At 30.0% G+C, this 14,376-nt stretch overlaps 1 protein-coding gene across 1 annotated transcript; it reads right to left on the bottom strand.

The window, feature by feature from the left end:
- Positions 1–13,306: 13,306 nt before the first annotated feature.
- On the bottom strand, positions 13,307–14,170 carry LOC119600054. The gene has a single exon (XM_037950074.1). It carries the CDS (start codon positions 14,168–14,170, stop codon positions 13,307–13,309), a length of 864 nt encoding a protein of 287 aa, XP_037806002.1.
- Between the last annotated feature and the right edge of the window lie 206 nt (positions 14,171–14,376).

Raw genomic sequence — 14,376 nt, 5'->3', positions numbered from 1 at the left:
CATACTGTTAAGGGGGCAAATTAAAACAAACAAAAACAAAAACATATTCTTGTTCTACTCGGATTCACCTTTCAGAAAAATAGTATCTCTTCCCAGGTATTTATTTTGTCGCATAGGTAAAGGATAGACAAGTTTAAAATTTGATAAAACTGTATGAAAGACTTTAGTAAAACGCACGTTTTGTTTAAATAAATGAATTTTGGATTATGCCAGTCTAAGCGATAAGTACATCTGAAGTTTTAGTAAAATCTAATATACTAATTCATAAACTGTGAAGGTCGAACTCCAGCTTTGCAATGTTTGAAAAGAAATCATAGTGAAATATTATTTTGTCTTCAATCGATTTAAATGAAAGTAAGAAAAAATATATAATGAAGACCCGTATTTAAGATGACACTGAAAAAATCGAAATTATCCTTTAAACGTGAATATAAACGTGGCCTGTGTTATCATCTGTATTCTTTAATAATAAAATTTCACTTTCAAATAAATCCCTTACCTTTTTACAATCAATACGAATAAATACATTTTAATACTCCACATAATTTAATATACATTAAACAAGCGTTTTCAATAACTATCACATTTTATAATCTTTCAAATACATTTTTTATGCGAAATTGTATAAGTACACATGTACTCCAGTTAAACTCCAATATATGAATCTTCAATAATCCAATGGACTCATAAATTGTTACATGTATATTAATGAAAAGCTTATAAATTATGGGTATAAGTATTTATATACTTACTATCGGGTAGAAAATGAGTTTTGAAAAAAAATTAAAATACTAATTAGATGAAATTTTGAAGAACAGATATTAATTTGAGTGAAATTATATTGAATTTAAAATTTCAAACTTTTTTGCGAAAAATTGTAATCGCACTTTGAATTTCAAGGACCTTTGATATGATACCAAATTTTCGTATAGTTTCTTTGCAAGAAAGATTAAAAAGCCTTTGATTCAGCTCACCAGATATTGATATCAGGAAACAAATTTGATAAATGGAAAAAATTTTAATTTTTGGTGAGAACATCTTCCATTTGGGGATACCATAGATGTATGTATACTAGATTTATAAAAATTTATTGTCAATTTTTTGTTTCGATTAAAACATTTTTTACAAGCTTTTAATTAACTTTCACTGTTAATTTGTTAGATGATACAAATTTAGTAACTGAATTTTCGACCAGTTCCCCTTATCCGAAAATATTGAAATTTGGAACACATAAATATACACTTTTGCTTATTTATTTACATTTATTCGAAAATATGACGTATGGTGAATAAAATACGAAAAAGTGTAAAATTAACAAAAATAAATTATTTAAATGCAAGTTTGAAGTATGAAGAATATGAAAAAACAGGAAAGATTCTGTCACAGAACTTAAAGAAAGAAACGTGTGTTAGAGCGTGTTGTAAGTAGGGTTCTATAGTTGAAACGAAAAGTCGACTTTTAGACTTTTTGCATTTAGTTAAAAGTCGACTTTTCGACCTTTCGACTTTTTCCATTTTATGAAAAGTCGATTTTTCGACTTTTCGACCTTTTTCATTTATTTAAAAGTCGACTTTTAGACTTTTCGACTTTTAGTATTTTATAAATGGTCGACTTTTCGACCTTTCGACTTTTTCCGACTTTTCGACTTTTTCCGACTTTTTTCGACTTTTTCCGACTTTTCGACTTTTTCCGACTTTTCGACTTTTTTCGACTTTTCGACTTTTTTCGACTTTCTTCGACTTTTTTCGACTTATCGACTTTTTTCGACTTTTCGACTTTTTTCGACTTTTCGACTTTTTTCGACTTTTTGACTTTTATTTACAAAGTCGACTTTTCGACTTTTTTCATAGACGATAGTCGAGTTATCGACTTTTTTGGAACAAAATAGTCGACTTTTCGACTTTTTTCGACAAAAAGTCGATTGTTCGATTATTCGAAAGTCGATTTATAGAACCCTAGTTGTAAGAAGTGCAATGCATTTAAAAATATTAAATATAAAAAACTCTAAAGGTCCAAACACATACAATCCTTTACGACAAACTGCGACTGACAGCTCGTGTTCACTATATGTATTTAAATGAGAGCGGTCACAAGCAATACGTCAAACTTGTGCACAAAGTAAAAAAGTTGAAAACTTTCAACTTTGGCGTACGAAAAAGAAGAGAAAGAGAAAATGAGAACAAAAACAAAAACAAAAATGTAAAAATTATTGTTTGTCTTTTTTGTTGTGTATAATTGTAATTTATGTGTGTGCGTAAAACACAATTTTTCAATTAAATATTTGTTCAATTCACAATCAAGTTGTATATTGTACCTACTAAAGTGTAGTAACAGTGATTGTGAACAGATCTTTGCAGCAAGTCATAAGTTTGTGTTCTCAATGAAAAAAAAAAAAAACAATCAAAACAAATATAGATAACAATGTCAAAAGATAAAAAAAAATCAAAAAATATTAAATTAATTAAACATGCGAAATAAACCAAATTAATTTCTTTGAATTTTCAATTCTTTTATTTTCTTTATTCCACATTTTAAACTAATAAATAAACTGTTTTTAATAAAATTTTAGTTTTTTTGTTTTGGTAAACAGCTGTTTGTTTTTGACTTCAGTGTTACCACTTTATTGTTTTTTGTGCTAAAATCGTTTGAATTTTTTGTTTATATGTTGAAATAAGCAACTGGCAACACTAAACTTTCTTACAACATTCGAAAAACATATGAAAAATTGTCGTAGGAGTTGTATAGAGCTTTCGCATAGAAAATACCAACAACATTGTTATGACTATTGTAGCAGCTGCTGACATACAACGCATACAACGCTACAACATCGATTGTGAATTGAACAATTATTTTACATTAAATATTTTATATTGAATATTTTTTATATTATTAAAACATATTTAATCATTTTTTCATACTTTATCAACGCAACGATTAGGTATCAGTTTTTTACGTTGCGTAGTTGTCAGTCGCAGTTCGTCGTAAAGTATTGTATGTGTTTGGACCTTAAACGCCTCGTAAAGAAAACGCCTGTAAAAAGGCACATATTATTTTTATAGGAACATATAGACGAAACTGATTTCAAAGACCTAACTGGTGAGAATGTGTTAGCAGAAGCACTAAAATGAACAGAGTCGTTCAAAAAGAACTAAATACCCAGCAAAAATTTTCATTACCTAGTAATCTAGAAAGTAATATTGGAATCACGTGGAAACTAATTACTTTTGGGGTGAATAACTAATTATTTTTGTTCGACGAGGTTCAAATAATATGTACCTACCTTAAACAAATTAATAAATAGTTACTAATTTGATTACAAAAACTTTGCGAAATAACGAGTTACAACTAAGCCTACAAATATGTTATGTGATAGCTAGTTATTTTGGGCCGACTTTGTATGTAGAAAACAAAAAATAAAAAAAAATTCCAGGCATTCAGTTGTTTTCTATGTTTCTCACTCCAGCCGCTTACTCGATGCTCCATTAACATGTTGCTTTTTGTAATTTTGAGAACGGCATTTTACAAAAAAATATAAATGAATGTCATTTTGAAAAAAAATAAGCAGTATCCAGCAGGGCTCGAACCACGAACCCCCTGTTTGTTAAATAAACGACCTAGACAATTGAGCCATAACAAATCCAAATTGTTTTGTTCTTTACCAGTAATAACCTATTCAGCTAAATGAAATAATGTGGATGATAATGAACACCAAGTAATGTATGAAATAACTACTGGCTATTACCAAAAATTTCAGATTTTTTGCTGGGTAGTAACTGTATTTTTAGTTCGTTATTTTTATGTGTTACTAGCACTTACACCGGTCTGAACAGATAAGATTTCATTTATAATTTCGAGCCCAAATTACTTAATTTCGACTCGGTCTGAATGGGCTATAAATGTATATATATCTGCAATATCAAAAAGTCCCCTTTTAGAGATTTTATGCTTCTAGGATCAATATTATAAAAAACATAAAAAGTATTATAAATAACATAAAAAGTACCTTTTGAAGAACGAAAATTTAAAAAAAGTTAAAAGTGTCCTTTTATATGTTCTCACTTACTCCAGGCTCTACGTGCATAATTTCATATTTCTAGGTTCAATATTGTAGAAAATTCAAAAAGTACCTTTTGAAGAACGAAAAGGTACCAAAAGGTCCCCTTTTATATGTTCTCACTCCGGGCTTTACTTGTTTAATTTCATATTTCTAGATTCAATATTATAGAAAAATGTCCACTTTTATGGGTTGTCACTTAATCCCGGCTCTACATACTTAATTACATGTTTCTAGGTTCAATATTATAGGAATTTGAAAAACTACCAGTCGAAGAACGGAAAGGAACCAAAAACTCCCCCTTTATGGGTTCTCACTTAATCTTAATCTAGGTTCAATATTATAGAAAATTCTAATAGTACCTTTTAAAGAACGAAAAAGTACCAAAAAGTCCCCTTTTATAGGTTCCCACATAATCCGCTTAATTTTATGTTTCTAGGTTTAATATTATAGAAATTTCAAGAAGTACCTTTTGAAGAAAGAAAAAGTACCAAGAAGTCCCCTTTATGGGTTCACACTTAATCCGGGCTATACATTTTATGTATCTAGGTTCAATATTATAAAAAATTAAAACAAGAAAAAGTGCCAAAAGATCCCCTTTCATAGGTTCTCACTTAAACCGGACTCTATTTGCTTAATTTCACGTTTCTAGTTTCAAGATTATACATAAATTCAAAAAGTACCTTTTGAAGAACGAAAAAGTACCGAAAAGTCCACTTTTATAGGGTTTCACTTAATACGGGCTCTACATGCTTAATTTAATTTTTCTAAGTTCAATATTATAGAAAACTCAAAAAGTACCAGTACTGTACCCTTTTACAGATTCTCATATACTCCGGGCTCTACATGCTTAATTTCATGTTTCTAGGTTTAATTTAAAGAAAACTTAAAAAAGAACCTACATATGTAGAACCAAAAAGTACCGAAATGTCCCTTTATTATTAATTTCATAGTTCAATAATATCATAGAAAACTCAAAAAATACCAGTTGGAGAATGAAAAAATACCAAAAAAAAAATCACTTCGTACCGGGGTTCCAAATGACATCCCATTAGCATATTTAGTGTTTCTAATAATGTTATCTAAATTGGCTCACTGTGTGTGAATGAAATTTCCCGTTTTTTTGGTTCATCCTCATTAACGAAATAACAATTATATTCCAAAAAGTTCCAACATCGTAGTGGGAGCCCGTTATTATGTATTCATATGTATAGTTAATAAACCAAAACAATGTTTTATGAAAAAAGTACCAAAAATAGGTACAATTTTCACCCCTTAAATAGTTATGAAATGGTCCAAGCCAAATAATATTTTAAATACTTTTCTGTATAAGCTAAAAATTACGAAAATTTTGACACCTATTTCGATAAAAAGCGAAAATATGCCTCTCCAACCCTTTAAAAATCTCTTTGTGGACCAAAAATGCTTTACAAAAATTTTAATATAATTTTTCTCGTAATCTGCTTAAAATTACGAAACTTTTGAGACTCCTTTTCAAAAAATTAAGAAATTTATATTTTTTAAAAATTATACTGAGGTCAGGATTTTCAGTCGCTAGTAGGGAACTGTGGTCCATTCGATTTTTTTTTATTTTTCTCATGTTCAGTACATTAATACGCATCGATTGAGAGGTATTCCTGCATGAAATTCTTAAAAAGGCTATTCCTCGGGACACTCTAATGTACATACATGTATATTTTTGCGAACACACAGTCACACATTATTCGCCAAATTAAGATTAGGTCACAAGGATTCAATAAACAATAATAGAGGACGACTCACCTCTCTTGCCATTACGACATGCCTCAACAGAACCCACAAAAAGGGTCTGCCATTTGATACCCTTCACGTGACGAAAACGATCAGCAAATGCTCCAATAAGTTATTTTGGCCACTATATTAATCATATCAAATATATGTTTGTGCGTAAATAGTCGTAAGGAATAAGAAGTACGTTTTATTCACTATTTAATTGGTGTAAATTTTATATTATTGCTTATTTTGTTTTTATATTTCTTTATTAATTTATTATTGACTATTTATGTTTCGTATTTCATTTGTTTATTTATTTATATTTTTGGTATTTATTTAGAGGAAGACTTTTCACTAATTCATATCTGTTGTATGTATGTATACCTTCATACATACAAGATATGCATGTACTTTTTTTGGTACATATTGGTACATAATATTATTATTTTATGAGTAAATGTATCTTTTTTGCACGTTAAACTTTAGTAAATTGTTTAAAAGGTATTATATTTTTCTATTATTATTATTATGTTATCTGTATGTATGTATGAATGTTTGTAGTATATCTCCATTGGCTAAGTGTGAAGTATGTAAGTAGTAATATTTATAAAACTTATTATGAATAATATTGATGTTATCTTTTATATTTGGCAGTTATTTAATATAATCATAAATATTTGAGGTTACAAATTATTTATATTTTTTACATTTTTATTTTAATCGGCAATTTAAATTTTTCATTTCGATTTTATACTCGTTTGTGTATATTTCTTTTTTCTCTCTCACCCTCTCCCTTATATTATTCGACAGTTTTCCGTTTCCTTTTCTATCCGTCGTTTACTCGCTCGTTCACTTAAGTTCATTCATATGTAGGATATACAATACACTTACTCGTACTCTTGTTAGTTGTGAATTCCGTAAAATTTTACCAAATGTACGAGTCCTACTACAAATACAACAACAACAACAAAAACTACTTTTCACATTAACTTATACACTTTTTCTTCTTTTTCGTTGTACAATGTATGTGTATGTGTGAATGTTTTTTGTGTGGGCAAATGTTGGCGGATGCTGAGTGAGAGAAAGAGAGTAAACTGTGTGAGAATGTGAGTGTATAGGTATGTGAATGATGTGCGTAACGTGACGACAACAAAAAAAGGCGTGAAGTTAGCCGCTGATGTTTTTATTACGTTTTCTCATTTTCATTCATTTTGTTTGTTTGTTTGTTTCCTATTATTCATTTCTATGTAATGGTTTTCGTAAAATCTATAAAATAAAATATTATTATAGATTTTATTTTTTATGATCGATGTTTCTTATTTTTATTTTTTCAATTTACTCGCTTGAACTATTTCACATTTCAGGTCCACAGAACACACACGCACACATACTTATAGCATCACTATTTTAAGTACTGAACATTTGAAAACTCGTACAAGAAACGAATCTATTTTATATTGATTTTTTGTGGAGATTCATCCAACATTTACATATTCAAATATGTTTATTACAAAAGTATCACAATGACTAATTAAGACAATTGTATTTAGCGTTTATTTATCAAAACAGTAATGAATATTTTTTGAAATATTTCCACTACTAAATGCAAAGTAAATTTTTATTTTTTTTAATAATTTGTCTAAAATTTCTTTTATTGCATTTGACTTTCAGGATAGAACTTTTCAACCTCTACAGTAAACCTTTGAAATAACAACGAGTAAAAAAGTTTGTGATAGAAAAGACACCCTTTTCATCAATGTGATTTTTCCCTACGAATGGACCACAAGACAAATAATATAAAAACGGGGATGAATTTAAAAAGTGGTTGAACATTTATAAGAATATGGGGATTTTTACAGTATCAGCCGCCAATAACAGAAACATACACAAGAGACTTCGTTTGCAATTTTTGACATATTTTAAATATTTTTTTTTTAATTCGGCTCGAAGGACCAAATGTTTGTTTGAACCTTTTAAAAAATATAATAAGTGGGAAGAATTGGAACCAATGACAAACTCTCGGAGCCGAACCTAAATCTCATATATTGTTTACTCAGAACAATTTAGCATAACTGTTATGAAAGTAAAAGAAATATATAAAACAATGAAATTATTATTTCTTTCAAATTATTTTTAAAATGTTGAACAAAGGATTCTATATTCCAAGGAATATAAAAAGCAGATGCACTTTATTGTTTATGATTAGATTTGTTTATGTATGAAATTTACTTGACTATGACAACCCGCAGTCAGCATTTGTAATATAATCACTTAACTGAGTAAAACTTACACAGTGAGACAAAATAAATGAAAATTGAAATAACTGGGAAGTGATACTATTTTTCTGAAAGTAAAAAACCAGTTTTTAGTACCGTTAAACACTTATAAGTCAGTAATATAGTTGAATATCAACCGATTTTAAGTTTCTCAACGGAATTAGAAAGCAGAAGCCCATTTTTATAATCCTTTTTGAAAATTCGCGTTTTTAAAAACAATTTAAAATTCATTTCAAAACATATAATTGATTACCTTAGGACTGACATTTTTCCATGTTATGGAGTACCAGAAGCCATTATTCCTGATAATGGTTTACAATTTAATAGAACTTTGAAAACTTCTTGAAAAATAATGAAGTTAAACACATTTTGACAGCCGTTAACAATCCGCAGGCGAACACTAGTGAGCGTGTAAATCGTTCTATCAATGAAGCATTGAGATCATACGTACGAGATGATCAAAGATATTAGGACAAAGCATTCATAGCATTAATTGCTCCTTAAGAAATAGTATTCACCAAAATATTGACAATAGACCTTATAAAATTGTGTTCGGATAGACTATGATTTCACATGGAAAAGACTATGACTAGTTACGTAAACTAAATATTTTGGCTGAGGCTGACTCCATAATTGAACGACAAGACGAATTCGTTTTGATAAGAGACAAAATTCGAGAACTCATGCGTAAAGCGTATGAGAAAAATTCAAGGACATATAATTTACCTGTACAGAGGGTAATTTACTCAAGGTTCAAAAGTTCAACATTTTAATTAAAAACTAGCTCCCATTGGTGTTAAAGATAAAATTATTAGAAAAATTGGTCAAGTTTATTATGAGCTTGAAATGTAGATAATAAGGCTAGAGGAATTTACCATGCAAGGATATGTGAACTTAAAAATGTTAGTTTATCAAAATTGTATTTCTTTCTTTCGCCTCTACAGATCCAGTTTTTTGAGACATTACTCAAAACTGTATCTGTTTTGTGAGGCTAGTACTTATTATTTTTTTGAGTGTATTTAATACCTGCTCATTTTGAAAATACTCAAATAAAATTTATTTTAAGTAATGCATTGAACACATTGAAGACAGCAGACTACAAACTGCAATCTGTCAAAAATAAAATACACACGTTTATATGAAGACGATTCTTTTGACGACAGTACAGCTACACGACCACTCGACTACTTTTGTAGCTGCAGTCGAATTAAGCTAATTTCTATTTTTGTCAACCACAAAACAGAAACAGTGTTGCTAATATAATAAAAAATTTAAGTGCTTAAAAAATATAATTTTTTTTACTTTATTAAGAGAAGTTCTGATAACCATATTGGAATTAATTAATAATAGGTACGTAAATTATTACAACATATATATTTTTACTCAAAATAATAGTTTAAATCTTAAATTAAAAAAAAAAAGTAAAAAAAAAAAAATAAAGTGACACCACTGAATTATAAATTCATATCAACAAGAAACAGCTGTTTATTTATATTACTTTGTAGCTGTAGTCTTTAAAATAATTCAGTAGCTACTACACGACTACAACTACAGCACAGCAGCATTTGTTTTCGTGTAGTCGTGTAGCCTGCTGTATTCAATGCATAACTATGAAATCAAAGGCCATAGATGACATAGATGGCCAACTCAGGCTTTACCACGAATAAAAGAGCTTTCTCTCTTCACACTACATGTTCTGTGAGAATTCAACACAAAGCTACAACAAAAAATATTCAATATAAACTCCAAAATTCGCACAAAAAACGATTCGGGCACAATTTTTATAACACAAGCACACATTTTTTATTTTTTTACAATTATTTTAATATAATTTCTTCATCAAAATCTTTTTAATTTTCACAAATCAAAAAATTTTATTATTTAGTTATTTGATATTTAATTTTTTGGTTTTCTAATTTAAAATTGAAGATGCAAAGTAGCATTTTTAGTATTAAACAAATTTGTGAAATTCAAAAAAATTAAAGAATTTTACATTTGTAAAATGCATGAAAAATATTATCATATTTTTATAAAAGCAATCTACAATTTTAAATGTATTAACTGAAGAAAATTATTGCAATAAAAGCATGGTACTATTATTTCGACCAATTTTGTGCAACTACATATGTGGGTATTTTATGTGTGGTAAAAAGATTTTATAAACTAATACATCTAAAGAAGTATTTTTGACAGCTGAGTTAGGATTTTTCGGAAAGAGTTGGCTCTCTAGTCTACTCTATGTCAAAGGCATTCAAATGTTGAAATATTTTTATTTTAAACATTTGAATTTTAAATACAAACGGAAAAGGAAATAAAACATTTGATAAGTTAAAAGACGGAAGGAATAATTTAATAGTATTAATTTCGAATCGAAATTATCATTCAAAATATTTTTTTTATTTTGTTTTATTGTTTGTCTGTTTGGAAATTATTCTACCTAATTTTTAAATAAATTATGATCGAACTTAGTTCAATTATATAGAGGCAAGAACACCATCCCAATTTCCCTGAGCACGCCCGGTAACAAAGTCCGTTACAGTGCACTATAAGTGGAATGACCAGTTTTTGAGGCAAAATGTCCACTGTTGAAGTGAACAATTTTCCAAATGCAATGATGATAGTAGATAACATTTTGGAATAGACAAGTGCAAAACATTGGAGTCAGGAGGCAACCAAGTTGGATGTTGTTTGTTTGGACTATTTTCATACATTTGGCGCTTAAGCTATAGACGAAAACAATAGTGGGATAAACAGAAAGTATTCCTCTTATTCATTTTTGTAAAATGGAAAGTACTCGAAGAGGTATGTAATTATTGATTTGATTGATGAAAATTGATTGTTTACTACATAATTTGTATCGTTAAAGTGAGTCGTCTTTTTTATGTGATTTTGGTAATAGTTTTTGTGTTCCATGGAGTAGTACTTTGTTTATCGGGACGTACTCACTAAACTATTTATATGTTAAGAATTTTGAAAGTAGAAATTTAGAGTTGGTACTTTTTTTTAGCACATTAAGAAAACTTTTTCGATTTATTGACATATACCTATAGGTACATTTTCTCCCAGAGAAATAGCAAATATTTAGTTTACATTAATATTTGCTATTTCTCTGGGGGAAAACGGGAAATTTAATTTAATTCAAACTCATTAAACCAATTTTTATAAAATTTGAAAAAATTATGGCTTATTGGCATATTATTTGGCATTATGGCATATTATTTTGGAATTCGGGTACTAAGGCCTCTATAGGACCAAATTCGGGTAAATTGTTTGGTACTTTTTGAAAGCACAATTTTTCTGGAACAAATAAATGCAGATTTGAATCTTTTGAGTTTTATTTGTGATTTGAACAAGAAATATTTTGTAAACTTAATTCTCGAAAAAGTGTATTTCTAGGTGAAAAGGGGGAAATGGTACTCTTTTTGTTAGACATTTCAACAAAGGCAGAAATTATTCCACTATTTCATCGTTCCAATTGAATTTTTTGAATTTTGATACCCCGTTCACACGAAGCAATTATTCGTAATTCACGCTCTCATTCAACCACAGGGTATATATAATGGTAATCAGGCCGTCCTTCTTTCGCTGCCTTCGAGAGTATGCGTTTCACTCTCGCATTGGTTTAGTGCGTTGCGTCACATAACTGTACCTCGTTACGGTACTTCGAAGCTTCCTGAATTAACCACATGCATTTTATTTGATAACCTAAAATTTTCTTTGATTCATGGTGGAGTACCAAAGAAAACTCATTTAAGATTTTGGTGGAGATCAATAAGCTCAGGAGCGGAGTTCGGGAGTTCTAGCTTCCTATACGAAGGTATAGGTCGGATTGGCAGTTCTTGGACGAGGCTCTTTTAGGTGATGCCGTTATGAATATTTCGAGGCCAAATAATCCCTCCTTAGTGGTATTATACTGTTAAGGGGGCAACTTAAAATTAAAACAAACAAAACATATAGATAAATAGAAAATATACAACTTAAACTGTTGAAATAATGTAATAAACGTATTTTTGTATCATACACATACACAAATATTCCAAAAAATTACAAAATAATGAATGAAAAAAACAACATGGTGATGAACTGTCAAAACGAATTACGAGTGTGTCGTAGAAACGGGTTAATTGGTTATTGTCATTCAGAGGCCGAATTAAGTAATTCAACTGCTCCGTGTGAACTTGGTATAACAATATTTATGTAGAGACAAAAATATTTAATCTGCTCGGCTCTGATCGGCTCAGAATCACTTTCTGAGTCGATTAAGCCATGTCCGTCCATCTGTCCGGCTGGCTGGCTGGCTGTCCATGTAAACCTTGTGCGCTAGGTACAGGTCGCAATTTTCAAGATATTTTGATGAAATTTGGACCATACGTGTTTATCGGGCTTGGTCCATATTTGCCTCTACCCCCCATATAAAGCCTCTTTCAAAAAATTAGTTTTTCATCCATAAATTGTTTAAATGTATCGCAACAAAGTAATATTGAAGATAAATGCTTTATTATGAAAAATAAATCACATTTAATTTTCATAACTGGTGTAGGTCGGTCACACCCGACTATACTATACTTGTTTATAATATACTTGTGTGTGGAAAAGTAGCTATTCCTACATTCTTACCGATATGCCTAGTAAATAAAATTGTAAAAGTGACTATGTTTCATTTTCGTTTTTGAAGTGGGGTTAAAAATAATAAAGTGTTTTTACTCTTGCACTAACATTCCCCCTTCGTGAACCAGCTATTGATTCACCACTTGACAAATTCATAACAGCTAATTTTGAAGCTGGTCGCCGAATAACTCCGGTTTTGGTTTTGACATCGACATAGCGTACTAAACCATCTCTGGAAGGAAAAGTTTTTAAAACTCTGCCCTTAAGCCACTGGTGTCTTGGTTGACCTGAATCAAAAATTAAGACGATATCGTCTATTTGCAGTGTTCTAACAGCATCTTTCCACTTTGGTCTTTGCATTAGTTGCGGAAGGGTTTCAATAACCCATCTTTTCCACAATCTGTCCTTCAAGTTTTGTGCAATTCTCCATACATTTTCTTCGTTGGTAAGAAGTGATTAGGTGTAAAGGGCTCATCATCTTCAGATGAAACTGGAATTTCAATCAAGGGACGAGAATTTATTATATTTTCAGCTTCAATAAGAACACTCCGTAGTGTTTCAAGGCGTGGTGTGGACTCTTTCAATGTTTTTAGTAGTAAGCGTTTTACTATCCTTATTAACTACCAGAACTGGGATTAGCCGGACAATTGAAAATCCAATCAATATCATGTTTGGCTGCTTCTTTTGTAATTTCATCAATATTTAGAAGTCTTACTTCTTTTTTCAAAAGTTTTTGAGATGCAATAAAATTTGTGCCATTATCGCTTCGCAATCTAACAGACGTTCCACGTCTATTTAAGAAGTTCCTAAAGCACAAAATGAAGGCACCTGCCGAAAGATTTTCAGCTAACTCAATGTGTGCTGCTCTAGTTGTTAAGCATGTAAATAGTACAGCCCAGCGTTTTTCCTTACGGCGACCAATAGCAACATTAAAAGGACCAAATAAATCAACTCCACTATAAGAGAATGGCCGCACGAATGGATTAACACGATCAGGTGGCAAAGTTCCCATTAATGATTGTGTAGGTTTGGCATTATCATATCTACAAACATAACATTTCTTAACTACCATTTTGTATGCGGATTTTATACGGGGTATCCAACATTTTTGTCGCAGTTCGTTAATAGTTATCGCCATATTCTGATGATGATTTTTAACATGATAGTGCTTCATTATGAGTTCAGAAACATAATGCTTTTGAGGTAAGATAATTGGCCTTCTTGCATTCAAAGGTAGAAAAACGGCTTCATCTAAACGTCCATTAACTCTAAGCAATAGATTTTCATCCAAGTAAGGAACCAATGAGTGTATCGTACTAGATTTAGGCACAGCTTTCAGGTTTTGGAGATACTTTATCTCGTTTTGATAACAATCGCTTTGTACTAAACGACATATAATAATATCTGCATATGTTATTTCATCAATTCTTAAATCATCTGTCGAGTGAGTTCTTTTTATGAAACGAAGAACCCAAGCCATACATCTCTTTAATTTAGTATATGATGAAAATCGAGAGAACTTAATAACAGAAGTATTGTTCGTAGTAAATAAACATGGCTTTACTGGAGTCATGAAATAACTCCCCACGAAATAACTCCCAAAAACAAAAATGAAATAACTCCCTAAAAATTTGTTCAGATAGCAAAAACAACGAAATTTGGGGATTTAATTTGTTTTTTGGGGCA

This window comes from Lucilia sericata, unplaced genomic scaffold, assembly GCF_015586225.1.
Source record: "Lucilia sericata isolate MDLA Ls3-8-SP2 unplaced genomic scaffold, ASM1558622v1 Contig000101F_arrow, whole genome shotgun sequence".
Lineage (NCBI taxonomy): Eukaryota > Metazoa > Arthropoda > Insecta > Diptera > Calliphoridae > Lucilia > Lucilia sericata.
This window is presented reverse-complemented; position numbering and strand designations above follow the sequence as displayed.

Excerpts from the sequence above, each read along its gene's own strand:
- LOC119600054 (XM_037950074.1), bottom strand. The coding sequence starts at position 14,170 with ATGGCTTGGGTTCTTCGTTTCATAAAAAGAACTCACTCGACAGATGAT.